General features: G+C 41.6%; 1 protein-coding gene across 6 annotated transcripts; it reads left to right on the top strand.

Annotated features, from left to right (window-relative positions):
* The first annotated feature begins 24 nt into the window (after positions 1–24).
* LOC110980659 (SEC14-like protein 2) lies at positions 25–27149 on the top strand. 6 transcript variants are annotated; one of them, XM_087141246.1, is made up of 16 exons: positions 29–800; positions 1550–1619; positions 1860–1903; positions 2096–2158; positions 2548–2641; positions 2854–2948; positions 3353–3448; positions 4756–4900; positions 5324–5430; positions 5807–5949; positions 6593–6759; positions 6997–10162; positions 18735–18868; positions 20230–20310; positions 23056–23197; positions 25802–27149. In XM_087141246.1, the coding sequence occupies exons 1-12, from the start codon at positions 747–749 to the stop codon at positions 7107–7109; spliced, it is 1191 nt and encodes a 396-aa protein (XP_086997372.1). In that variant the 5' UTR covers positions 29–746; the 3' UTR covers positions 7110–10162; positions 18735–18868; positions 20230–20310; positions 23056–23197; positions 25802–27149. The 6 variants fall into 6 exon arrangements, with proteins under 6 accessions (XP_086997376.1, XP_086997372.1, XP_086997371.1 ...); XM_087141245.1 differs by lacking the exon at positions 18735–18868; XM_087141250.1 differs by lacking the exons at positions 6593–6759; positions 18735–18868 and having other exon boundaries at positions 25–800.
* The last annotated feature ends 562 nt before the right edge of the window (positions 27150–27711 follow it).

The raw sequence follows: 27711 nt of genomic DNA, 5'->3' as shown, positions 1-27711 counted from the left end.
CGCTAGACTGTGCTCGTTGTGCAGGCGTGACATACATAGTGTGGACCTCTGTACAAAAGAAGTCCACATAATGCAGGGTACGATGGCGTCGTGCGGACAATGTTTTTCCTTCTCTGAAAAACAGCTTCAGAATCATTTTGGGGTCAAGGTAATCGGTGGCAAAATGAAGGGGAACAGTCCAGGAAATCGTCTTAAAAAATCCAGCTCGAAGGAGTTATTCTAGTGGGAGAAAAAGGAGCATTTTTGCCGAGTTACTTAACCACAGGAGACCAGCGGAATGTCCACACTTCGTATGTAAAACAGGTGTAAATATGCAAATTTGGTCTACCTCTACAGTGATCCATGGTGGCAAAACTCAGGTGGCAAAGTTCGTTTACATCTACAGACTCCCAACACCCAAGCCAGAATCGATGCTGGTAATTACTGAATCGGCGAATTCCCAGTGGCTTGTCACCTTTGGCTACCACATACCTTTATCACTCGGAGACATCAAAGAAATTGGGTACGCGCCGTGAACTTTGAAACTAGGGAGATTTCTGGTGACACCAACCCCCCTTAAGTGGGGATGATTTCCATCATTGTCAGCTTTATCTGAACAAACATTTGACGTAGATGGGGACCTTAATCGACGATCACGTCGTTATATATTTACCCCAAAAGCAAGCGCTCCCTTCTTCCTTGGCACTCGGGTCAAAGTTTTGAGTCTCCAGTGGAGCGCATAACTTCTAGTTGGTGCTGTATTCAAAATGAGCGGTTGGTTGGGCGATTTAAGTGCTGACCAGACGACTAAACTTGAAAAGGTGAGTGAACTTAGCTTCCTGCCTCCGACCTTAGTGCTTATTCACAACGCTTCCCTATTCCACAGAAATTTGCAGTAGATTGGTGCTTGGATCCTTGCTCCGTGGTTGGTGAATCTTTTCTCAGACGAGCGTGCACTGTACACGTGTAAACGTGTATTTTCTAACTTTAACCGACTGTAGGCCTGATTAATTATAATTTTCCGTGGGTGGTGATGATTGGACGCTTGCAGTTCCAAATAGTTAACGTTCCGAGGGCATAAGTCTTTGTAAACTTCAGAACACTATGTACCTTCATGGGCTTCGCCAAGATTTTTCCTTTTCTCTTTTTAGGGGGACCCCCTTTTCCCCGAGGGAAGTTACGAAGGAGGGGGAAGCACTCAGCTTAAAAATGATAATTAACAGCTAAAGGGTTCAATTTTGAGATTTTTCCCCTTTTTTATGAAAATTGGCGACCCCCTTCACTTGTTTTGTTTTTTCCCTTCTCCCCATCTTTCTTTTCTTTTTTTTTGAGCGGGGCGCACCCTTGGGCTCCTGCGATTCCCATGAGTACTTTGTGTCATTGAAGCGTTTCTCAGGAAATGTTTACTTGAAATGCAACGTGTTTGGATGCTATACAGGTATACATGTTTATTTGCGTTTTGAGTTTTGTCTTAGTTGCCATTAGTTTGAAATAATCAAATTACCCAACATAATAGTAAGCCTGTGTAACTGCCTTTTTAACAATACTTGTACTTGTGTTTTAATTCTAGTTTCGGAGGAGGCTCCAAGATGTCTTGAAGGAAGAACACGATGATCACTGCCTACTAAGGTACCTGCGTGGTAAGTAAGATTTCAGTCTCTTCATGGTGCAGTGTTAAAACATCGCTGAGAACATTTCCTTTATAGAACCAGCTAGTTCAACTCCATGCTTGGTACGAACATGCCGTGGCACATTATAGCAAACTCCGTTAGGAAAGTGTCATAAATCAATCTAAAATTTGAAAATTAATATATTAACAGCTCAAGTGTTACTGTTTGGTCTCCTTGTTTCGATTTCGATGTATTTTGTTTTCTTTTTAGCACGGGCATTTGATCTGAAGGAAAGCGAAGCAATGTTCAGAAAGGTAGGCCGACCACAACTGTCACAGTGACTGTCGTAGATGCTTCCTTTGAGATTTGTCGGAGCAGTGGTTAGTCCATTTTTCTCATTTGGGCCGTGAAGGGGACTTGAACCTCTCCACTGACGAAGGAAACTGGGGTATCGAAATATATGCATATTTCTATAAATATTTCAATTTATAATTACTTTCTTCCAGGCAAAGTCTTGGAGGGAATCGATGAAGGTGGACGCGATTTATAAGAACTTTGAGATGCCTAAGGTATTACACGTTTGTGCGTGTGTGTCATAATACACAAGAGTCCAGAATGAAGCTATAAGAGAAGATGTAAGATTGGGTGCGTGAGTTTTCAATTATAGTCCAAGAATAAAATAATTTACCATTCAACACGTTGGTCTTCACGTTCCTTTCCAAGGAACAGAAACTTAATTAGCGTGTGATTGATTGTTTAGGCTTGTAGAATCTTTATAGAATCATTTGACTCTTCGGTTGATATTGTTCATCGGTTCTGTGGAAGCTTTGATAACAGTGGGCAGTAGAAACATTTTTTTGTTATTACGCTGTATATTGATACATCTTTGGGAACACCCAAGTCGGTGAGCGTGACAAAGAAATGAAAAAACCTTCCCCGTGTATTTACATGTGATTAGGTCTGTGAGAGGTATTGGTGCGGCGGTCTTGTCGGTCACGACAAAGTTGGTAGTCCGATCTACATAGTACCCTTGGGCAACCTCGATATGAAAGGTAGATGGTCCTCAGGCGCAAACTCGAACGATCCACCACGAGTTTATCCGCAAGCATTTGTGAGTGACACACAAGTATAACAAAGCTTTTAGAAATATAACTCCCATGCAGCATCAATTTGGCGCACATATTAGTCTCGTAATTAAAAGTGACACCTTCAGAATGTTGTTTTAACCTCCTTAAAGTAATCTTTTAGTCAATATCCCTTGCAGGTCTGATGCATTCTTGCAGAACAAGCGAAATGGTCAAAATCATCATCTACTATTTAGAACAAGTCTACAAAGACCTGGAGGAACAGTCAAAGATGGTAAACTAATCACTGGACATGCATCAGTAGATATTTTGGAGATAAAAGAAGGCAGCCAACGAAAAAAAACTGATGCAACCTAAAAATTATTTCACCGCCGCACAGATTATCACGTGCCAGCTTTTTAACCTTCAGCGGCAACGGTGCGCATAAGGTTACCAGTTCATCCATCAGAAGACAGGGCAGGGGGTTATTTCGTTAAGGCAAATTCTTTGTCCTTTAAAACAGACTGTTTGAAGCTTTTCCAAAATTCAGGATCGATGCCTAACATGAGGGTTACTGTCGGTGCTCAGGTAATAAGCTCCTTGTCGTCGGTCACGAAAAAGGCTGTCCATGTACACTGACTGCAGTGTCCTCCATCGTCATGGAAACATTCTAACATAGCCTAAATTTAATCATTTCAGCTTGGAAGAAACGTCGAGGGACTGATACTCCTCTTCGACTTCGAGGGTGTTGGTGCACACCACTTGTGGAAACCAGGGATCGATCTTTTCAATGAGGTAAGTCCGGTTATGATAATAATTGATGAATACGCCCTCCTTTGCCAACCAGTGCAAATCTTTAGCCGGGCGTGAGTACAAGACGAAAAAGTAGGCCTACAAGGGCGGGTCCGGCGGGGGTCCCAAGGGGGCCACGCCCCCCTAAAAAGAGCCATTAAAAAGATGATAAGAGGTAGCCAATTATTCTGGGTCGTTTTCATTTCTTTTCCTCCTCTAAGCGTGTAAAAATTCCCCCAAATGTAGCCTCGACTCTCATAAATGTCACCAAAGATTTGCGGGGGAAAGAAAAAGTCAAATTTTGCTCCCTACCCCCTCCCCCAAAAGTTTCACCCTTTGAAATTGTAGCTCTAGAGCCGTCCTCGAAAGAATAATTCGAACGGGTTATATAAAATCTTTCTTGCAAATACAAACACAACATGATCAATACTGCTACTGAATGACAATGTCTCCCAAGTTTAACACCGGAGAAGCAACATGGTGCGTTTCTGGGGGGAAAAATTGTTGCGAATCAAGGGGTGAACTTTCTGCAGGCTTTAGTCCCATATACAAAATGGTGGTCAATATTTGTTAGTCAAAGAAAGGTTTTACCTGGGTTTAAGGTTCACTTCCCATCATGTTACTTGAGAATAGAAATATGTAACAGTTTTCATACACTATTGACACAGTATTTAATTTTGTTGCGTGAAATCAAAATGTTGCTGACTGTGACTTTGGTATATCTCTATTTTGTTTTCAAAGCAGTTCCATTTTTAACAGAGATATCTTTATTTGAAATAGAGATATTTGTACACCATAAATAAACTACTTTGAAATATACGTAGGTTAATTGTACGGTTTGTGCACTTGTGGAATACCGAAGCCGTCGGGACACCTGCGGCCGGTTAACGTGTGTACATTACACGTAGGGCTATGTCTTACTACATGGCCGCTTCAACAAAAGGACCCGCCGGGTTTCACTTGCAGGAAAGGAAACTGAAATTTGGAGAATGATAATGTCACGTTTGCCTCTGATCTCCACATTAGGTGCATGAAATGTAGTTTGGAATTGGTACCTTATGAATCACGGACTATTTACGGTATTCTGCAAGACCGTGACAACGGATAGATAAGACAGGCGAGGCGTCGACGTGAAGGGATAGAAGTTAGGTTACCCCTGTATAAGACAAGTGCATTCTGAATTGTTTTTGATAGGTTCTACAAAATCAAAGACTGAATCCTTTATCAAATCATTCATCGTGCTTGACTAGCGTTATGCATATTTTTTTCTTGTTTTTACAAATGATGTTTTATGTGTGATTCGGCTGAAGTTCCTCACGCTGTTTGAGCAGTATTATCCGGAGATCATCAAGACAACCTACGTCCTGAAACCACCCAAGATCTTCCCGATCATCTTCGCCTTGGTTAGACCGTTCCTGCGAGAGAGGACCAAGCAAAAGATTCAAATACTAGGAAGTAAGATGTGGGTTATGGAAGGGGGGACGGATCTTTCCAATAAATTGTGAAACAGCGGCCTGGTAGAGATATTCCATACTTTCGGAATCTTTCCCAAATCACACAGCGTATGCTGTACACGTGTAGCTGGAATGATTTTATGACATTCAAACATCAGCGTTCACGTCATAAAAACATTGACGAAATGTGCTGTAATAGGTTTCCTCCTGTAAATTCTGTCGCTCAATTTATTCAGCGCAAAACCTGTACCGTATACCGGTCCCGTATCCTTGTTTTGTTTTCCACGTTTTGTCTGAGTTATTGTCATTTTGTCACTAGTGAGGCTGGTTGCCATCTGCAGGCCACCGATCGTTATTGGGCCAAACACTTCAATCATCTTTTTTTTAATTCCTTGCCGTTTGCGATTCCTCTCTTCTCACTGAGGTAACTGGAGGGAGGTTTTACTGAAGCACATTGATGCCAACGAGCTCCCAGAGTTTTGGGGCGGGACTCGCCACGATCCGGACGGCAACCCCAAGTGCCCAAGCCAGGTAAGCCACCAAAATAATGCGCAAAAACAGAATACCGTAAGTAGAACTGTGCAGCACGTCGTTGGATCGTTTTTCGCCCCGAGAATAAAGCAAGACTATACATCTGAAACTCACTGTTGAGGTTCGAATAACCAGAGACTTCATAAAGAAAAGATCTTGACCCGTGATGAGGTCACTGAAGTCAGATCTACCGAAACATACTGCCGTAAAAATAAGAATAATATTTTTATCACTTGTCTTTCCTCTGAATTCAGGGATTTCTCAATGTCATTACAAAGTTTATAGATGTATGCTTCATTCGAAGTGTAGTTGCCGTTGGAGTGTACTCAGAGCCAAGATAAAGTTTTCTTTTTTCTCTCTCTCTAAACACTCGAAGGTAAAACTAGCGGGTATCGTTCCAGAGAGCTTTTACATGAAGGATATGTGCGTTGACATGCATGACACCACGACGATCACCGTTGGTCGCGGCTCGTGTCGCAAACTCAACTTCACAACTAAGAAAGCAAACAGCGTCCTCCGGTTGGTACAAAATCTTTAATGTAATGCATTAACGGCATATTTCGGGATTAAGGAAAAAGCAACGCTAGCCCTCATTCACTTCTGCGGAATTCAACGACTGCAATGATGTACACTTGTTCAAAAGGTGAAATATATTCTTTATCGAGGTCGTTTTATTAGATATTTGTTAAGAGTTTCGAAGATAAAAGATCCTTTTACGATACATATTTCGAAAAATTCCTTTTCATGAGATATATATTCATATCGCGCATTAAGCGTTGTATGAACAACCTACCGGCCTGACATTCACAGCTTCTGCCCTAACTTCTCCAACACATCTCGTAAACGTCACTCTTTCAAAAGACAAATCTCAGATACTTTTTCTATTTGAAAAACACATATAAAAACGATTTACCCCAGAAATACAGACAATTTTTTTAAGAAAAGAACTCAGAAAAACGAATTTAACATTATTTCTCGAAAACCAAACTTTGCAAAAACAGATCTCATAAAACATATACGCGAAAACATTGCTCGATAACGGTTGAAAAACTCACTTCATAAAAACGACATTGAGAAGATATACTGCACTGTTCCAAATGTTTACTTCCTGGCACTACATGCACTGGGCCTTCGTACACTGCTGTTTTTTCTCAACTGTTAGATATGAATTCATGACAAAAAAGAACAACATTGACTTTGAGGTTACATGGGTCAGCTTCCGTGAGGGCGCCAGCAGAGATGACGTTGCTGTCGTGCTCCCTGTTCATCGATGCAACAGTCACATGGTGCCTGAGAGCGGGGAACTCGAGTTGGAGCGGCCCGGAACATGTGAGCCGGCATCAACCTCGAGGCCGTGCAAGTCTTGATAACTTTTACCCTGAAGATTCCAGAGTATTATACGCAGCTTTCACAGCACGGACCAAAATGAGCTATACTATATTATTACAATATTATTACGTACAGTACGGTTAAATTGGCAACTTATTGAGGTATGATTGTTCGCAAAATGTAGGCTCTCCTAAAAGTACTTTCAGACCGAGTTGATTTCGTTTCCCTTTTTTCCAGATGTTGTTACTTTTGACAACAGTTTCAGCTGGACAACTGCGAAGACAGTGACTTATAGCATTCAGATACTGGAATCAGAAGGCAACGGGGAGACTGACATTGGCAGTGTCTAGCACGACGCAGAGGGATGGAGGATGAAGGAATTAAGCCTGGGCTAGTGTATTTGATTACATGTAGTGCATTTTCCGCCACCCAATGCAGTCTGGGAATGCTTGAACTGGTTTCGGACATCAGCATTCCCTGCAGTGAAAGCACTACTGTCAGAATAAAGAAACTGTACGGAGTTCCTTGTCCCTTCCACGAACACCAGTGTCTTAGACTGTTAAAACCGTGAATGTCAGTGGCTTCTTTCTGCCAATCGGACTCGGGATTTAAAGTTCGTTCACCTGTACTGTACTGACCAACCAAGTTCATTTATAAGCCTACAGCGACTAGCGGCAGCCCTCTTGTTTTGAAGGCCATTTTTCGTAAACCTTTGAAAAGTTATTTCTTATTTTGAAAACATTTCTTCTATACCCCTATGAATCCATCTTTCATCTTTGACTTGATAAGCAGGTACTATACTTAAGAAAGTTATTTTTTATTTATGCTTGACTTGTTTACTCTCCAATAAATCTCTTTTATTGGACATCCATATCTTGCTTTTCTACCATTTAAAGCAATTTAACCAAACTGAGGCCAGCTAGTGGCTGGAAGGAAAAATAGTCATTCCCTTTTATCAATATGTGCACTTGCATTACCATTGCCGATGGGTCTACAGGGAACAAGACAAACACAGCAGGATCATGATAAAAGTCCGTAGGTTTAAGCATAAAATGCTCACCCAGCTGTCGTCCGATCCCATGATGCACGTACACGCGACGGTCACTCACGCATATGTCACACGTGTAGCCACCTGCTGAGAGCCCTTATGAAACAATGCGGCGCCCTCTTTTGTTGTGCAAGCAATTTGTAACTTCCACTGACACATGATTTCTTGTTGGTACCCAAAATAATCTAAAAGTGAAAGGTAACATTTAAGCGAACCAATGCATTGCATGTGTTGTGTTCACATCAAAACCTTGCAAGAATTACATACATTTAAATCGGACAATTATGCTATTACAATATGGAATAGGCTATTCAAGTACCAGTGATCAAGAAGGTAGAATCACCTCCATGCAGTGATATAGTAACCTTCGGCAATACTGATTTAATAATCGCGTCTTAAGTGAAAATGTTCACATATATCTGAAATAATGCAGTTGCTTCAGACAGAGCTAAGTAAATCCACGTTCGTTTCAACCGCGGGGGCACGTTCTCTGTTGAGAAACGATCGCTTCAGTGACTCTCCGCCCTGAGCAGAAGCACCCCCTCAATGGTTGAAAAGCCGGAGCTTTGGTGGTCGGGAGTGTTCATTTTGTTGGAAGCAATGCGACCTTAACGCGTGCGTTGCCCAGCTCGAGGCTCATAACCCATCGTAAAAATAATGCAAACATTCACGGCAACACGCATGGAAACGTGATGCATATATATTGATTTTGCAAAGCTGAGTCAAGCGGTTCTCTTCTCCACACAACTTCAGGAGAGATTCTCACAATACAAGGTGTGACCACAATCTTCACAGTGATGTACCGACAGAAACTTGTATCATAAATAATTTGGGTAGCAATCAGCTAAAATTCACCGCCCACAGCTTCCCATTTTCTTCTTGAATCAATAAAAAAGATATTTATACACTACTGAGACTTTCTTTCATGCTGTCTGGTATTTGGTATCCGAATAATTCAAAATCAAGTTTATGCACGATATCCAACTGACAAATTCATGCCTGGGAATCTGCGAGTAGTAGCGGTTAAACCTCGCTCGTATGGTTGTGGCTTACATTCGCCAACGTCACGTCTGTGCCCAACTTCAGGGCTCCCGCGGTGGCGTTCTTGCGGTACATCTTGATGACATGATCCGACCGTCAAGACGTACTGCCCCCTTAAGATGTCTCTAATCAAAATTTGGCAGCCAGTCAAACTCCAATCACTGACAAAATGGGAGTCAGGAAATAGCTCCACATGTAGCTCCGGTGTTTTAATTATTATTTGGTCACACTGGATAATGATGTCATTGACATGGTGTAAAGCATAGTTCTCAGTGGTTGATAGTTTATCACACGATGGCAAAATCGTGATATAATCACGGGATGATGGCATCCTACAAGCGGGTTGTCGACATCTTTTTGCTGATCACCAGGAGATGAGAATACCCTGAAGGTATTTTATCTTCACCGCAATTCTTTATCTCAAAATGTCGGTTTCTTACCTCTAATAAGTAAGATGTCAGGACTCAGTGTCACTTAATCTGATTTCACTTTTAGTCCTGCATAATTTGTATCTTTAAGGGGGGGCTTCAAGTTACAGAATGGTCCCGTGCTTTGTCTTACTTAAAGTTTATGTTCATTAGCTTTAAAGGTCTTCCCTACAGTTTCTCCCGAAAAAGCAGATTGTTTCGCCCCCAAAATGGAGGGATTGTGGAAATACAGGCCAGTATCAACTCCCTGGATTGGGGGCTCCCTTTTGAGGGCAGATTTAATCAAAATGATAAGGGATGAAAAACGGCCCTCAGACGATGCTCAAGGAAGTAGAGGGAAGCCATTTAAAAATTGCTGCGAGCAGCCTTGGGGGAGATTGTTTTGCAAAAATAAAAAAGACGTTTTGGATAACCAAAAAAATTGAAAAGAATTGAAATTAATTTGTGTTTTTAAACTTCAGTAATGTCGGCTTGCATGTTATAGAGCCCTGAACTTTGTTGATTTTACACTGTTTTACTCAGTTCACTGCACCTTTCTTATAACGGCGACGTGTGGTGGCGCCCTTCCTTTGCTGTTGTCATTTGAACTGGGCCGGTGAGCTGCTACTGGCCAGGCACTCGGTGCATGACGTCACTACGCAAAACTCACGCTGCATCGAAAACCTATTTTACATTAAAGAACACGGATTACGGCGGACTGACTGTGGACGTGACACACTGCAAACAACACGTGGGTGCGGTGGTACATGTGCACGTACTGTACATTGTACGTGTGTGTACTGAGCGTACGACCAGCTTTAATCCGTTTATTTTCGCGACTTCGCGTATCATCAAGAAAAAGGTCTTTGAGGAATCGCTGGCACACTTGCATGATGACATTGATGAAGTAAGTACAGTTGATTTTGCCTTTATTATTCCACACTTTACAGAAATAAAATTTCTTGGCCTAGTTCTTCAGTTGAGAGTGATGGGACCATGGAGGAAGGAACAACTTAAGTTATACCACAGACTGGCACAGGGTTACAGCCTACGTTAAACTGTTTGCATATGATTTATTTGTGCACTTTAATGTTTTCAAGTTAACTAGTAATATTACTAATAATAATGTTTGTAGTTCTTGTAGTGTTGTCATAAGTGTCCAATAGATCCTCCGCTCGACCATGTGTCGACAAGCAATGCTTTGTGTCCTTCCTCCATGTTGGGGGGTCTCCATCCATCAACCATGGACCTATAAAAAGGCATCAACTAACTATGCACCATGGCTATAGTAATGATCTCTTAATATTACATGGAAAATAAAGTGAGGTGTGATGATGATGTGAGACCAAGCTAGGGAAAGGAAAAGACCATGTTGAGACTAATCCTACATGTATACTGTCAGACTAGGATCAACACTAGGCATGCCTACACTCACTGGCTACAGTCCATGTGCATGGCCCATTAATTTCTGTGAAAATGACATGAGTAACTTTACTAAGCCTATATGCCCATTAAGATTTTGCACACATCTTGCAAATTGTTTATCCCTCAAGTCGTTGGGTCTGATGTGCTCCCCATACGTGCAGCTAATAATTATAATTGAAAATTTATAATGCGCTATTTCCATAAAAATGATCAACGGCGCAGTACAAGTTAACATAAAGGGCAATTCCACCGTGACTGACATTACATTTTTTACTAAATGTGAATATCAAATCAGCTCTTATATCCTTAAAATTGCAGCCTGCTGAACAATGATCAGCATGGGGGATATTAGGGAGTACCCAGTAAGATAATGAAAATTAAAATTTCATGTTCAGCTTATCTGTAAACAAGGGGGATGTTAACCACTGTGACTGACATTACAAAATGGGACGCGGCCAAAACATGTCAAATGTGTTTGTAAAATTTCTCTTCAAGTTGAAGTGCTCAATATCTAAATCCATACAATTATTTAACAGCTTTTGGATTAACTGACACGTGTACATGTAGTAAATTAGGAAAACCTAACATTAAGTTTTTAACAAATATGCAAATTAACCTGCATGACTGACATTACTGTGACCGACATTACGCTATGGTTACGTACCATCTTTTTATAGTACATGTATCTACAATTTAAATATAGTGGAACGTTTTGCGTTGCATTCACATTCAGGTTTCTAGAAATGTATCTGTTAATAATTTTTGTTTTTTATTTAAACTTGAGTCAAAAAATTGATATCAAGTTCATCCTAAAAGTCGTGAAACTACCGCTCAGGATCGGTCTGTGATGCATGCTGTGGCGAATCTCGGTTGGTTCGTGTATCAGCGGCGCCCTCTTTAGACAATTGTTAGAGCAATTCCACCGTGCAGGTACGTGTGGTTTTCTTCCGCACGCGATCATGTGGAATTGCAAAACCAGCGTCTATTCAATACGGTTGACAACTAGTGGCTTTCCCTCCTAATCCTTGTGGAAATAATGGCCACTTGTCACTTTCCTACCTAAAAACACCGACTGTTTTATCATATTGACGTTCGGAAATTACAAACGGCAACTGAATAGTGTTCGGTAGGTTCTGTGCACAAATTATTAGGAGCCAAGGACGACGTTCAGTATTGCTGAAAGTTCGGTATAGCGGCGTTCCACTGTACCATATTTCGGTAAAAACTCTTCACAAATGACTTGCTCATCACATCCAACTTCATCTAGCACTCTGTGCCCATTGAGCTCTAGGTGGATTTATGACATTTACTTGCACAGGAACATACAATGTATTCATAGTACAATTTTTATACATGTATTTATACGTCTCATTACATTTACACTGATACATGTAGGCCAATCTGCGGATGCCATTACTGGAGTACGTGTCCCTGCCCTGACACTCACGCTACTGATGTGTGGGTGCATTTGGTAGTTATCCCATTGACTGAAAAGACATTTAATGTGTGCCAACCATCTATTTGCAAGCATTGGACACTGCACTTAGGGCTCCTGATTACGTGTACACTTGTGTCAGCATATCAGTCAGTACCGGTTACATTTATGTACATAGGCCTGCCTTCTCAGATGTCAGTTAACTTACATTACATGTATAATGTTCGCGGGCATATTAACAAGAAGTGGTGATTCCAACTTTCTCAGTATTTTGTCTTTGGTATAGTGTACATGTATTTGTCCTTCTTTGTTGGCCATTTCTAGTATGCACCAGCTCTCACCATGACTGACACTTCAAAGTTGTCATTTGACATACTGTGACTACCCCAGGGAAGAGCTCATAATCTACAACACACCAGTCATTAACTATGTGAAGTTTGCGGTGACACCATGTAATCAAATTCTCTCTTTGAGTGTGTGTGGTTCTGAAAAGAACCGGGGTTCACTCGACGTTTCGAACAGTGTGCTCTGTTCGTCTTCAGGAGAAAGAGTGCCAAACTCTGGAGTGTGTGGGGCTTAAGTACCGGTGGAGAGGATTCAGTGCAGTGGAACCTCGTTGATGCGGAACAGCTTGGCTGGTGGTTGGATCCTAATCTTGTGGGTTATTGTTGGTGGGCTCGGTGGACGCAGAGGAGACTATGACAAATCTGCCATTGTCAAACACTCACACGCCAAGGACCACATCATCAACTGGAAAGACGCAGAACTCATTGTTCCTGTCAACAGATGGCACCCAAGACGCATCAGAGAAGCCATCGAGATCTACAAGCACAACACAGTACCCCAAGACATCGGTTTCAACATTAGCAACATCTGGCACCCCCTACTCCCCCTACAGACCAATGGGTCACCTATACCCACGGTCCACAGTCCTCCCCCCACGGCACCCACGGCAACAATGACACGCTTCACTGAGCCCACCAACAGTAACCCACAAGATTAGGATCCAACCACCAGCCAAGCTGTTCCGCATCAACGAGGTTCCACTGCACTGAATCCTCTCCACCGGTACTTAAGCCCCACACACTCCAGAGTTTGGCACTCTTTCTCCTGAAGACGAACAGAGCACACTGTTCGAAACGTCGAGTGAACCCCGGTTCTTTTCAGAACCACACACACTCAAAGAGAGAATTTGATTACATGGTGTCACCGCAAACTTCACATAGTTAGTACTTTCGCCATGCATAGCCTCAAGTCTTATTTACACCAGTCATTGGCTGCAATTTCATTAACACCTTCCACAACTTTTTCTGAGGGTACGTGTAGGGTGGCAGCATCCTTTGTCAGGAGAAATCATGAACATTGCCATCAATTACTCCAAGGTGATGTGAACTTGTAATTCCGCACACAGGAGGGGCATTTTCAAATAACTCACTGATGTTCAGGGACTTGTTTCTTCTGTCTATGTCTGATGAAGTTACTTCAATGACTTCAACATTAGAAGAAAGCTGAAGTGCACCAGTGAAGTAGGCTGCATTGGTCACCAGAGCATGTCTGTTTTTCACTGCCATCCATGCTTGTCCTTTGACACTCCCACCAATTCCATCTACTGGCCATGTGCCATGTGATGTTGCAAAGTAGTGCCAGAGTATGGGGATATCATGCTTCTTCTCAAGAATAGGAATACTGGCTGCAATGTACTGTACCTGTTTTTTAAACTGGGATGCCGGTCCATCGGTCCAGATGTTCATTGTACTGGGAAGGGATATCTTCTAACAAAGTATTAACATGTGCAATGATTGTGTCTTTACTGTGGGTCAAGTTGTCTGATGCGATGACCTTCGAGTGTAGTTCACCATCGTACCACACAGCTGCTGTACACTGACTTGACTCTGTTGCCAGTGGGCACTTTGGATTTCATCTTGGTGTTGGCTTGTATAATTCTCTGAAAAATCAGCTTGCAAGAGGGCCCTAGTTGAGTGACTTTCTGCAGCTTTTTTTTTTCTTCTGATAGGTCGCAGCCTTTTGACGTAACAATGCTCAAGAAATTGTGGCAGAATTGAGCGGATGTATTCTCGGAGGTCTTGTGTTATTCCTTCTTCCATCACTTTGCAGACTTTGCCACTTTCATCTTTTTTCCGAGCATACCATGTTGTCATCACGCTTTCCTCTGACGGGAACAGCCGGTTGAAGATTGATCCATCTTTGCAAGTGTCACATTCATTGACCCAACAACTTCTGCGAGGAGGTTGACTAAGGAATGTTTCAGGGAGTTCGTGGGAGTACGAACCCCCAAAATGTGAGCTGAGTTGTCGGTTCAACTGTTTTGTCCTCTGCCAGTGGTACCCCTAGATCCCTGCAAACCCCTTTGAAGCAGTTCAGGATTTCATGACAAGGCAATTTTTCCTTGGAGGGAGTGGCCCCTACAGACAGAAAATCATCAGCATAATGGCAGATACTGTAATACCCCGATTGCACCTTTACGACCCACTCTAGGAAGGTGGAAACTGTTCCATAGGCAGTGTCTTATCTACATAGTACATGTCAAGCAAATTGAAACCCAAAAGACAAAAATTGTCAGGATGAATTAGCAGGAGGCGAAAAGCTGATTTAATATCAGCCTTGGCCAACAATGCGCCTGTCCCCGCCTGCACTATTAAGTTGATGGCATCATCGAAGTTTGTGTATTGAACCGCACAAAATTGTTTTTCAATGCCATCATTTACGGAACCAGACTCTGGTTAAGATAAGTTATGAATGAGCCTGAAGCTGCGCGGAGTGCTTTTTGGAATGAGCCCAATGGGAGAAATCCGAAGGTTTTCGATTGGCTTTTTTGGAAAGGGTCCTGCCATGCATCCCAAATTTACCTCCTCTGTCAATTTTTTGAGTGCCACTGCCCTATTTTTCTAAACTGACCGGGGATTATTTGCGTCGAGACCTTCTCAAGAACCACTAAACCCTGATCGGAATCCCACAGTAAAACCATCCCGTAAACGCTTTGCAGCAGCAGCCTTTGGGTATGTGTCTAAAAGGGGTAACAGCCGTGATAATTTTACGGGAGTGTGAGCCAAGCAGCACAAGCAATGTCAGCCCTTGATACAAGGCCCCGTTGATTTGGAAGGCACTGATTTCTTGCTAACGGCGGGGCAACATTTGTCTTGTTGGATTGGGTTTTACAAGTTGCCCTGCCAAATTCTAAGGACTGACAGAAGGAGCATTTGTGAGTGTATTTGCACTACACTTTTTTGCATCCAGCTCGATTGAATACGTAGCATATTCCACTGCTTCTGGGGAATGTTTAGCCACGAAAGGAACGCTGTTTTGATAGGAATTCCTACCCATATCTGCGTTGACCACTAAACCCTGCATTAAATGTCCCCGGGGAAGAGAGACAAAGAGCCCAAAGCTCACCATCAATTGTAGCCCATGACCTATGGGGGTGATACCAATGCCAATAGGTCTTCCCCCCCCCCCGACTCATTACTATTGAGAGCCACATTAGGTGTTCCCAAGGGCACCCCAGAGAAGTAGGGACAGAAGGGCCACCCAAGATTGGCCAATTATATTCACCCGTTGGGCGGTGACTACGCCCCACTGCCATTGGCATTACGGAAGTGGCCTGGCTCACTGGAGCTCTACTGCTGAGGACTGCAGGGCTAGGACTGGTAGCAACTCCCCCTGCCGTGACAGTAGATGAGCGTGTCAGCAATGATAAACTGTCCAACGTTCCCCGGATTCCGCTCTCAAGCGCTTGACCCACGCCCGACTTGCCCGATGCTACACATGCCGACATGGCCGAGGGTACGGTGGTAGGCCTAACGTTAGGGATAAGTCCTGTTGCAGAACTTGATGCACTTGTGTCTGAAACCGGCTGAACATGTTGGGCAGTTCCAGGGAGAGAGGACAATCGAGTGTCCTGCGGATTTGTTGCCGTGGACAGAGGGGAAGAGACAACATTCACAGTTCCAATCGGGCCCGATGTTCGATCCTCCGTCGTTGTGAATGGCGCCATTTTGTTGGGCGATGGTCGGAGTGGAGTGAGGGCACCCTTCCGCTTGACTGCTGACATGTTGGCCTGCCGCTATCAGTGATGGACATGGGCTGATCAACGTAGACCTGTATAGCGCGAGCTGTACACGCGTTTGACTTACGGCCTCCGAATCTTGACTGCATTTCGTAGCCAAATTCGCATCTTTGCTAGCGTCCCGTCATGCAACCCCCGGCGCTTTTCTCTTCTGCCCACGGCCTCTTGGCATGCTCCCGGCCGTTCAGATCAAAGGTGGTAAAGGTTTGAGATGATTTAACAGTAATTTGAAGACTGTTTGAAGAGAGAGTTTTTGAGAATGGTGAAACTGTGGTGAAGCTGAGTAAAGAATGTTTATCGCGCACGTGACATGCTCAATTATCTTTTGTGGTTGGCCGCTTGTGCACGTGCCACATTAATGCCATGACCATACTCCCCCCCCCCGAGCTAAAGGGCGTTTTCCGGAGACAAGCACCAGAAAACTCTATTATATTTCTCACAACGAGAGAGAATCGTGGTTATGCACAACCATGGAGCTGCTTCGGTTTAAAAGGGTTTTGAAAAAATCATTGAATAAAATTGTTACATAACAGCCAGAAATGGAAATAAAGCAACAGAAAGTTTACAATCCATGTTTCAATACATGTCACATGGCTTATCATATAATGATGCGACAATCTGATGAAATCAGTTTCCATCTCGAAACCTTCCCTTTCTAGTCAAAGTTCAACCCGATGGGACTTGTACTTAACCAGATAGAGTACTTTAAAGAGTGCCCCTTTAATGTCACTTGACTTGTCACCAGATGACATCATAATCACATCAGGTAAATCTGGGTCTAAAACCCTTCCCCTTTGAGCTCTACACAAAGTTTCAACCAAATCGGAGATAAACTTCACGAGATATAGCACTTTAAAGAGTGCCCTATTAATGTCACTTGACTTGTCCCAAGATGATGTCATAATCACATGAGGTCAGTTGTGGTCTCAAACCCTTCCCTTCAAGTTATACACAAAGTTAAAATCAAATCAGAGATGTACTTCACAAGATATAGCACTTTAAAGAGTACCCCTTTAATGTCACGTGACTTGCCAGCTGATGACGTCATTAGAACGTGTACAGGAACCTTTTCTACATGTAGCTTATGGCCTTATCGTGTGCCCCCAACACGAACTCGGTCAGATCTATAACAGTGCAAAAGCGGTCTTCCTGTTAATTAGAAAACATGTAAAAGACCTACATATAGTGGGCAAAAATAAGTATTCAAAATTTAAAAATAAATCGTGTGATGACATCGTGACAATTATGGTGTTGGTGGTTGGACTGTCCTTACACAGTGGGTTTGCGAAGTGTGAAGTAAAAGAAATACCAAATTCAAGTAACATGATAATTTAGTAGAAAAACGTGTACAAAACATGTATGGGAAAAAATTAAATATTCAAATTTCAAAAATAAATCACATGATGTCGTCATGACGAATTTCTTCTAGGACCTACATGTACCTGACATAAATATGTAAAGGTCTACCAAGTTTGAAGTCAATCAGATAAATAAAACTATCAAGTCCAAGTAGCATCAACTTCAGCAGAGTGCTGTAACTTTTAATTAGCAGGTCTAGATTTTTGATTTTTGCATTTCCAGAGACTTTAGTTTTGCCTAAAATATTTTTAGAAAAAGGCATTTTCAAAATTTGACCCTTGTGTCACACTTGCATGGAATTGCCCTAAAAATAAATGATTTAAGAAATAAAACGATAAGGATAAATGAATAAGAATAAATAAGTGTCTCCGGGCTAGTACCCAAACCGCAGTATGGAGATACATGTACGTCTGTCCTGCCAACAGGGAGAACCTAACCCTGCTGGCATCGGTGATGTCTCGATCTTTCCCGGGGACAGACGCCTCTAACCCTACCTACGATAAAAAAAGAGTAATTATACCAGACACGGTGACACTAAAATAACGAATCACAGCCAAATCTTCATTAAAATTAAAAATAATAATAACCCTACCAGATAAAACTAATAAAATCAGGAATCTTGCAATGCAATATCACTGTGCAAATGCAAAAAAGGTAAGTTATCACTTTACATTTAAAGTAATACTGGGCCATTCCATATACTGATCATGTACATGTGTGATATAAGCCCAACAAGCCCAACGTAACTTTGGCATGCTGTGCGTATTTGAATTTTTGAAATGATAATTGACGCGACTGCATCAGGATGTACATGTACATGTAGATCAGTCAATACTAGTCTGAGCAACTTAGCCCTTATGAATTGCCTTTTGTATAGATTTGGATATGGTCCTGCGAAACATGACAATGTACACACACTGTATACTCATCAATGTGAAGTCGCCAACTTGGTTTGGAATCAACTTGCTCGGATTCAACTCCGTCTCAGGTCAACTCGGTCCCAAGTCCACTTGGCCTCATCAACTCTTGAAGGCAGGCACTTGGCTGCAACATGAATGAAAAGCTTCCAAGCTACATGCAGTTTCAAATTCAACACACTTTAGCATACCTAAAGCCTACCTAAATACACATATTTCCAGAATTCTAACATCGTATGTACACTTTATTTACACATAGAGGCCTACTGATATATGCATGAGATGTTGGCCTTGTAATTTGGGCAGACCGGGCACTTGGATGCATCATTAATTACCAAGATAAGGCAAAATCCCAGTCTTTCTTGCCAGCTTGACAGACTTTGGCATATACATGTAAGTATTCCCAGAAATCTAACATTGCATGTACATGTACATACTTTATTTACAAAGATACAAACATACAGTATGTTACATGTAGCCTATTAAGCCTGACACAAAAGTCAATGAAAAATTTGGTTCCTGATATATTAGTAATTTCTGTGTCAAGTTGTCAGTTGCTGTGGAGATCAGTGGATTTTCAAAGACACAGACTTGAACTTAGACTTAGACCTTCTGGAGTTGGACTTGAACAATGAGAACTTGGCTACCAGGACTTGGCCCAAGTCCCCCTCCCTGATTTTTAACTTTATTTTACCGCGCAAGACAGGTGGTCTATGCGTTTATATGTCTGTGGTGCTGCGGCATGCGCAAAATGGGAAAACGGACACGACAAGGTTTGGAACACTCCTTGCTATGTTTGTAAAGGTGGGCTAATTGTCCAAATACAAAAGGATTTGAACGGAATCATGCAAACTACATTTTGCTCTGGGAATTTTGAAAGTTTCCATGATTGACTTAGTAGTTTACAGTTTAATGAGTTGAAGTTTGTACTGTAGTGTGACATGTTACAGCAGACTGCCAGAAGTCTGTCATGTGTCTGTGCTGGGTCCGATGTCCATGATCAGGGTGGACGTCAGACCTTTAAGTTCTGGGGGTAGATAAGTGACACAAATTTTGCTTTTTTCAATCAAGTTTTCCCTTGAGAATGAGAGCAACCATTAGGCTTGAGGTACCCAGGCTAACGGAGGTTTTTACACAAATCACAGAGGGTTTCCTCATCATTCTTCTGTTTTATACCCAATGATCGCACCGTAACATAAATTTGTGTATCACAAATGGCAAGCCTGGCAAGCTCGGTGGTCGAGTGGTTAAGACATCTGCACTAGTAAGCAGGAAGTCGTGGGTTCGAGTCCCACCCGAGTAAGCTTGTGAGGTTTTTTCGCAAGCTCTCGGACAAGCACTGAGCATACAGTGCTTATTAATATACGTTGGGTAAGGGCAAAACCGTTATATATAATTAACCTCAAGATTGTAAGAAAATTATTTTTAATTTTTGGGAAGATTTAGAAGTGTCTATTTTTGCACTGAAGGAAAAAAATTGGAAAATTGAGCCAAGCTAAAAATGTCATAAGCAAGTTGTAGTTGGGTGAGTAAAATCAGGAGTTTTGAATTGAAATTAGTGGGAGGTTGATTTTCACTTACTTTGAAATTTGAGGTAAAAATGTTGCTCGGGCAAGGCACTGGAGGCAAAAAATCAAACTGCGCCAAAGTTTGGGGTGCACAGTTAGGGGGCTTCAACAATAAATGAAGGATGTTGCTTTGACAGCAGTAAAAGCTAAAGGGATGCATTGTTTTTGTTTTGCTTTTTATTGTAGGAGGAAGTCATTAAGAGAAGATGATGGAGCAAGAAGTGGCCAATGAGTGGGCAGCATCAACAAAAAGAGCATAGAACCTGAGTAAGTTCCTTCCAGCACCAGATTACTCAATGACAAGCTGGATTGAGAAAGTGAACTTTATTCCTGCAAGTTTACTGATTTTCCCCCATATTGTTAACATGTGTCTTAATGACAACCTTCCCAGATCCTTCAAAATCCACCAGGAGCTTTGTGGAAGATTGAGGAAGGTAGAGCCCAGCCCAGCCTCTTTGGATTCAAATCGGACTGGATGTGTCCGTAGAATTTTGGAGAATGTATCATATTGGGGAGGAATTTTAGGATACGGAAAGGTTTCCAGGAACCACCGTCTATCTGTGCTGCCCTTATGTCTTGCTGTTTAAATAATCATTACTTTCTATACACTTTGTCAGCTCTGACAAGTTTGGCCTCACTGAAAATTCCCCAAGAATTACAAACTTTATATGTATGACTTTCCTTCTCAATACAAATATTGAGATATTAAGTATTGAAGTTTTATCTCAATCTGTCATGATTTGACAGTCACTTGGAAACTGGAAATGGCAGCGGAAAAGTATACATTCTTGGTTGACCTCTCCCAGAAAAAAAGTGCTGTGCAAGAACGATATGTTGGATTTTCACAAAAATGGTGTCAGAATGACCAAAAAGAGTTTTAAAAAACTCCAGAAGGCTTCTGGAAAATATGCACCTTGATAATATTGGAAAATATGTTAAATGGAGGTAGATTCCCTCCCCCAGCTCCTAAGGGTAGAATTCAGAGGTTCTTCTAGAAATTTCCACTCGCACAGCCAGAGTTTTCACAATTTGTAAAGTTGAGAAAACAGTCACTGGGTGCCTCCTGTTGTTTGTACATGTGTCAACTGCCTGAAGATGGACCTTTTCCGAATCAGCCGGCTTAGGCTGACAGAATTACACAAGTCTGTGGCAAATGCTTAAGCCACTCACTTGTGGCTTTAATCATCTAGCCTCAGCCACACCTTAAAACCCATAACTCTGCTGGGGACATGCTCAAACAAGAGTACATTTATTACAATGCATACAGACATAACTGCTCCCTTTTTGTTACTGTACTTTTACCAGATGTTAAAGGTAAGCTCAACGACCCCGGCAAGCTCGGTGGTCGAGTGGTTAAGACATCTGCGCTAGTAAGCAGGAGGTCGTGGGTCGAGTCCCACCCGAGTAAGCTTGTGAGGTTTTTTCGCAAGCTCTCGGACAAGCACTGCGCATACAGTGCTTATTAATTAAGGGCAAACCCGTTATATATAATTAACATCTCCCCAACGCAAAAATACATCTTGAAAATCACTGGTCTGATAGAGTGAAGTGATAGCAGCATGGTTGGTCCCCTGCCTGTGGGCTCATTTTCTGGCATCACTGGTCTGATAGAGTGAGGTGATAGCAGCATGGTTGGTCCCCTGCCTGTGGGTTCATCTTCTGGCATCACTGCCCCAGTAGAGTAAGCCATCTCTTGTTTCATGACAATAGTAGTCATAATTTTGGTTGTCGCAACAATTCGTTTAAAGGTACATGTACAGTCCACCATTTGTCTGTTGTGGATTATTTTCCTTTGAAGCAACAAAATTACTCCAAATCTAAAGAAGGGAACACAAGAACGTGATGAAGATGAAGTTTCAGCTGAATAGTGAATGCTCCATATTCTGAGAAAAACTATTCTAGGACTTAGATTTCAGATCAAAAGTTTGCCGAGTCATTTTTTAAATTGTGCCTGAATTCAGCATCTGGGAAACATTCTCATATTCAGTTGAATGCAGGTACACCTTGTCTCCCCCTGAACTGATGAATTATAGAAACTGCTAGTGTCTGTGCATCGTGTCAATGCTTGCACGCATTTCTAATAGTGACTTTCGATAAATTTTGAGAAGGTGCCTGCTTGAAATCATTGTTTCTTCATGATGACCGTTTGCCAGAGAGAACAGTGTCTCACAGAATGTAGTCCTCTATCTAAACCAAGTATGCTTTTCAACAACAATTTTGGATACTGTTTGGATAGCTGCATATGATAGACTGTACAGTATGTTTAACCCATTTGTCCTTGTACAGGTTCCCACAGTCATTGAAAATCCTGGGAAAAAGTTGTCATGGAAAACTCACGGAAAATTGGTCTGGGGAAAAGTCATGGAAATTAAGATCATACAAGGGTGATTTTGATGGTGGTTATGGATAGTGGCTTTGGCAGTGTTCCCGTTTATTATACCAAACAAAGTTTCTGTGCAGAGTGGCATTAAATACCATGGAAATTGTCATATTTTAATTCTGGAAAAGTGCAGGAAAGGTCCTTGAATTTGATTTTCAGATTTCGTGGAACCTTGCTTGTAACAGTCAGGGCCCAATTTCTCGGCACTGCTTAGCACACGATTTCACGCATGCAGAGGCTCTGCATATTTCATGCAAATCGTAAGCAGTAAGTACAGCCAAATGCATCCTAACCTTGGAGGAAAGATTTGTGTAACATCAGAAATCTCTACCTGCATGCAACGGTTGGCACAAGCACCTCGAGCACCGCATGGAATAGTGCTCAAGGTTAGCACATTATTCTGCTGAAATTGGGCCCTGACCCCACCCAGCCTGTTACTCCCTGCACTCACCAGCACTGTATGGTTTTATGGATTTAACAGTGACCCACAATAAGAGTCTATGTGGTAATGGGTTGAAATGTATATGTTATGCTTATTTGGGGAAAATTTTTTTATTACAGTGTGACTGAAAGACCTTAAGCATGTTAGGTGAACTTTTCTTGTTCTTTTTGTCATTTTTCCCCGTGTTAAGATTTGGGAAGGCCTCATTGCTAGGTGAATGTTCTGCCATGGATGCCCACATGAACGTTGAGGCTGGCTAGCATCATGGTGCAAGTGGACTGACTGGTGAAATCTCCAAAGCGAAGAAGCAGGCTCCGTTATAAGTAGCACAGGTAAGAGTCCTGTGTTTAATATCATTGCTAGCTTTCTGCAAGGACGAATCCGGGAAAGGGGGAGGGGCTAATTGGGGTCACGACCAAACAAGGAGCAAAAACTGTTTTCATTTGAAAAAAATGAAAAGATCTTATTGGTCTATTTTGTTTCCCTTCTTTTGAAAAGTGGAAATGTAGCCTCACCCCTCAAACAACTTTAAAAAAAAAAAAAATTTTGGCCCCAAGAATCAAGTTTGCCCCCCCCCAAAAAAACCCATTTGAGTCGTGGATCCACCCTTGGGTGCTTGTGGCTAGCTGTTAGGGCACCCCTGACCTAGGGATGGTTGTGTGCATTGTGTCAATCTAAGCAAGACGATAGGGACGAGGTTAAACCCTTGTAACCAGGGCAAGCTAGTTGAATGCACCCACTGTATTGGAATAGTTCACATTTTCCTGGCCTAAAGTTCCTTTTTCTTCATGGTTCACTGCTGTTTCACAACAAATCACCATTGATCAATGGTCCACATTTCCTGAGACATGTTCAACATGTTCAAGGAGCAGTTGGGGTTTCATACAGGTTTTCCAACGCAACTTTTTAAAATTGGCGCTCCAATTAACGTCAGGCTCATTCAATTTAGCGCGAAATTGATTGACGATCCCGATCAACATTCAGTCAGCCAAAATAATCATTCGATTTAAGTCCATGAGCATGCGATTGCAAATTCTTGTTAAACAAAAAATGCTAAGTCGCTAGTCAGTTGAGAAAATCGTAGGAACAGCAGTCAAATTTGCACGGTTATTCTATGGTACTCATAATAGGCATGCAGTTTTGTGAAAAAGGCGAGCATTTTTGACATCTGTGCAATTTTTTCATCGTAGTGTAATTTATAAATTTGAAATGTGTGAAGCATGTATAATTTATTTGAATTACATCATGAAGAAAACGTTTTTCACTGGCAAAGAAATCTCTCTGAGTACACTAATTACCTTGGTGGGAGAACCTCTTATTCTATGAGCTCAAACGTTGAAACAAGATGCCAGCAGCTCGTGCTTGATACACAAGAATATCCAATGTTGGTCATGGTCGTTTGATTAAAGCATTTGAGGGAAATGGTCAAGATTACCTAGAACTGGCAGTCAACCTTGGAATAATGAAGATTTATGAATAGAAAGAAAAAATAATTGGTTTCGTGTAAGCTGAAATTTTCTAAAGAATAAAAACTCAATATTATCCCAAGGAAAGCATTTAACACAGAAGAAAAGTACATGTATATATTGATAAAGTTAGATGAAAAGGTTGGGGATAGTAAAGGTCCAGGGCAAATGCTGCCAGCGATAAAAAAATTACTGGACCTGCACACCTATCATAATTATACAGAAACTTCTATATTGTCTCCAATATTCAGACTATGCATACTTTTAAAAGCTTACATTGCAAATACTAGTGCCCATTGTTGAAAATAAAAGTAAAATTTGGGCACAAATCTGCCTCCCAGTCACCCAGAGCGAAATTGAGTGATACTTGTGCATCATGAAGTTGAATGATACTGTTACTAAATTGAATCCTTGAAAGTGCATGATTCGATGTCTACAAACGAAATTGAATGTGCAGAGTTTCGCAAATGAACCACATGAATAACAGGCTTCGAGAAATCACAAATTTGAATGCTGTTTACACTAATTTGGACAGGAAAACCCATAGTAAAACTCATGAAATGACGCGTCTAATCATAGACATCAAATACCTTTACACCGACAACAGCAGGGGCACAATTTAAGGAAAGTCTCCATTTTTAATAACCATGAACAAATGGCTGCCTTGTCCGCTTGGGTTTCATGATTTGCTGTGTAGCTCTGCTCTACACCAAAGAAGATGAATTGGGGGCAACTGCGGCAATTGTCCATCAAGCATTGTCCAATTCAAAAATAAAGTCTAAAAATTTAAATCATATACATTATGGGGATTTGTTCAGGCTTTTTGAAGGTGACCAATGAAAATGGACAAAACTTGAAGTGTTCAGAGCTCTTATTTAAAGAAGGATCTACCTTAATTTTGACAAATATTGAAGCAAAACACAAAGAGGGACCACGTTGTAAACACTTAATAGTATTTTCAGTCACCATCCAAAATTTAAGATTTGTATCCAACTTAACAGGCTTGTGCACACTGTTGATACACTTTTGCCCACACTTTCAGGATCAATTGTTGATTTCTGTAGGAGCTGTTGGTCCATAGATATTTTAGCTTTGTTGTCTTCCCTGATTGACGTTACAGTATTACTGTCCAACAGCGCCCTCACTTGTTAGGAAAAGGGAAAGACAATTTCAGGTGTTTAAAAATGTCACTTTTTGATTTACTAAACCCTAAAGGGGTGTCTGGAAAACTATTTCTAACAAAGAGTGCAAAGCACAAATGCACTTAGAAGTAATAGGTCAACAGTGTCAAAGGAATCCTCTTGTCATAGTTCATTTTCTGACAGGAAAATGGATGAAAAGCAATAGACACAGTTTTATATGAAATAAAAGGGGTAAAACTAAGGAGCGTACAAGGATCCTATAGCTTTTAAAGAAAGGTCTCAATTTCTGCTCCAACTTAGTTCCTTTTGCGATTAATTTCTTCCCCAGACCTCCTATGAAAGCTGTGGATATGCCCCAGGAAAAGTAGACCATGATGCTGATGAGAAGAGCGCCCTCACTTCCTTCAACCAGGAGAGAAGGAAGATGGAGGACAAGATCCTATGAGACTCTACAGAGATGATTCCTGAGAATGTCAAGGAGAGGAAATAACTCCGATAGATGCCAGGCCTCACCTCCATCACTGAGGAGGAACAGTTTCCAAAAGGGATCCTCATCAGAATCTTGGGCATTGATTCACAAACAGGCAAGGAAAGGACTCAATCTTCTCAGAGATGCAGTTCCTTGCTTCCACTTTAGTGATGGAGCAAGTCTATCTGCATTTTTACACTACTCAATGGATCAAAGGATCATATGTAGTGATTAACCACTTGCTGTTGGGGATTTAGGTTTTGGACACATATTCTTTATATGCTTGGCTGGGGTCTCCGAAATCGGACAAAGGGAACTAGGTCTTGTAACAAAAGACTAGGCTGCTTGGAATTAGCAGCATGTTTTCACTCTCAGTAGTGGAGATAATCCAGCCTTGTTTTGAAACAGTATACCATGGTTTGGGGCATTTAGAGTGAGCGGATTACCACGGGGGATAAAAGCGCTCCACCGCAGCGATGAGCCACACAGCACCGCTGCACGCAAATCTGGCCCCTATTGAAAAGAGATCAGCAGCGCACTGTGCCAATTTCGTGAACCAAAGAAAATTACATAACACCGCAAAATCTGGGCTCTTTTTACAAGGCGGCAGGCCTGGCTGAAATACCCCTAGCGTCAATAGATGTTGTCTGTCAGATTAGAGCAGAAACCATTCAATCCTTAGGGTGGGTCTAAGTGTCGAGTAAATGAAGATGTGAATTTTTAAAGAATTTTGAAAACAGAAAAAAATGATAATTATCTGGTCCCAGCATCATCACATTGATAAATGCCACCTGTGCAAAGTTGTTTATAATTTAAACTAATGGTATTCACATCGCCAAAAAATAAGCATCACTTAATTTGGCTAATATTGGCATCAAAACAAGAAACTTCCGCTACAGAGTACTGAAGTCTTGTGACACTGAAAAAAAATTTGGTCAGCACCTTGTCCAGGTCCTTTGCGGCCCTGAAGATGATGTATAAAAAATGGAATTTCAATGAAGTAATGTGAGGGCGCTGTTTGTGATTCTGAATCACCGAAATGAAGCACGTTGAATGTATTTCAGCATGAAAAAAATTACCTATAACTGTTGAGACCCTTTTACTCAGTAAAATAATGCAATGTCTGACTTGTATCTGTTTTCAAATCTTCCCCAAATCACATATTTTTATAAGTATCTGTAAAATGATTGATACAAAATTCAAATTTGCGGTTGTCAGGACATAAAAAAAATCAGCTTCACAGTTTTCCAAACCTAAACACAAAATGGCAAGAGGTCCAATATTTCTTCTATTTGTTTTTTTCAAAATGTCCTAAAGTGAGACATATACGTGTACATCATTTTACCACAATAGGGTTGTATAGTACTGGCCAGTCTCATTCATGTCATTGTACCGCCCCCCCAACTCACTAAGACACTCCCATGCTCTCACCCCCCTTGCCTCAGAGTCATCCCATCCTTAATTGATGTGCAAAGAGAGTGAAAGGTGGCCATTTTGAAGTTGTGCAATACACATCACCCAATGCTTTTTTACCCTTCCAGCTACATGTAATTGGGCTCTGAAAACACAACTAAGCACTTGCATTGTCTCACTTTCTATGGTGCTCAACCAAACATGAACATGAGCTTCAGTGTACAATAAGTAAAGTCAATGAGGTACACACCTGGCTGAAATTGTCAAAGACAAATGTCTGATCCTTTAATTTTTTTGAGTAGTGTATATAGGTATACAGTACAATGCTGCTATAATGAACAGGGCAGGGTCCATAC

The sequence above is a fragment of the Acanthaster planci genome, linkage group LG09 (assembly GCF_054643075.1).
Source record: "Acanthaster planci isolate LZ-2023a linkage group LG09, COTS_SCS, whole genome shotgun sequence".
Taxonomy (NCBI): Eukaryota; Metazoa; Echinodermata; class Asteroidea; order Valvatida; family Acanthasteridae; genus Acanthaster; species Acanthaster planci.
The sequence above is the reverse complement of the archived record's forward strand: the minus strand, read 5'-3'. Positions and strand labels throughout refer to the sequence as shown.

Bases quoted from the DNA above. Each gene is read 5' to 3' on its own strand.
- LOC110980659 (XM_087141247.1), top strand. From the start codon at position 747: ATGAGCGGTTGGTTGGGCGATTTAAGTGCTGACCAGACGACTAAACTT. The intron at 1,904-2,095 runs GTAGGCCGACCA...ACTTTCTTCCAG, and splicing joins GCGAAGCAATGTTCAGAAAG to GCAAAGTCTTGGAGGGAATC. The intron at 2,642-2,853 runs GTAGATGGTCCT...TATCCCTTGCAG, and splicing joins GGGCAACCTCGATATGAAAG to GTCTGATGCATTCTTGCAGA.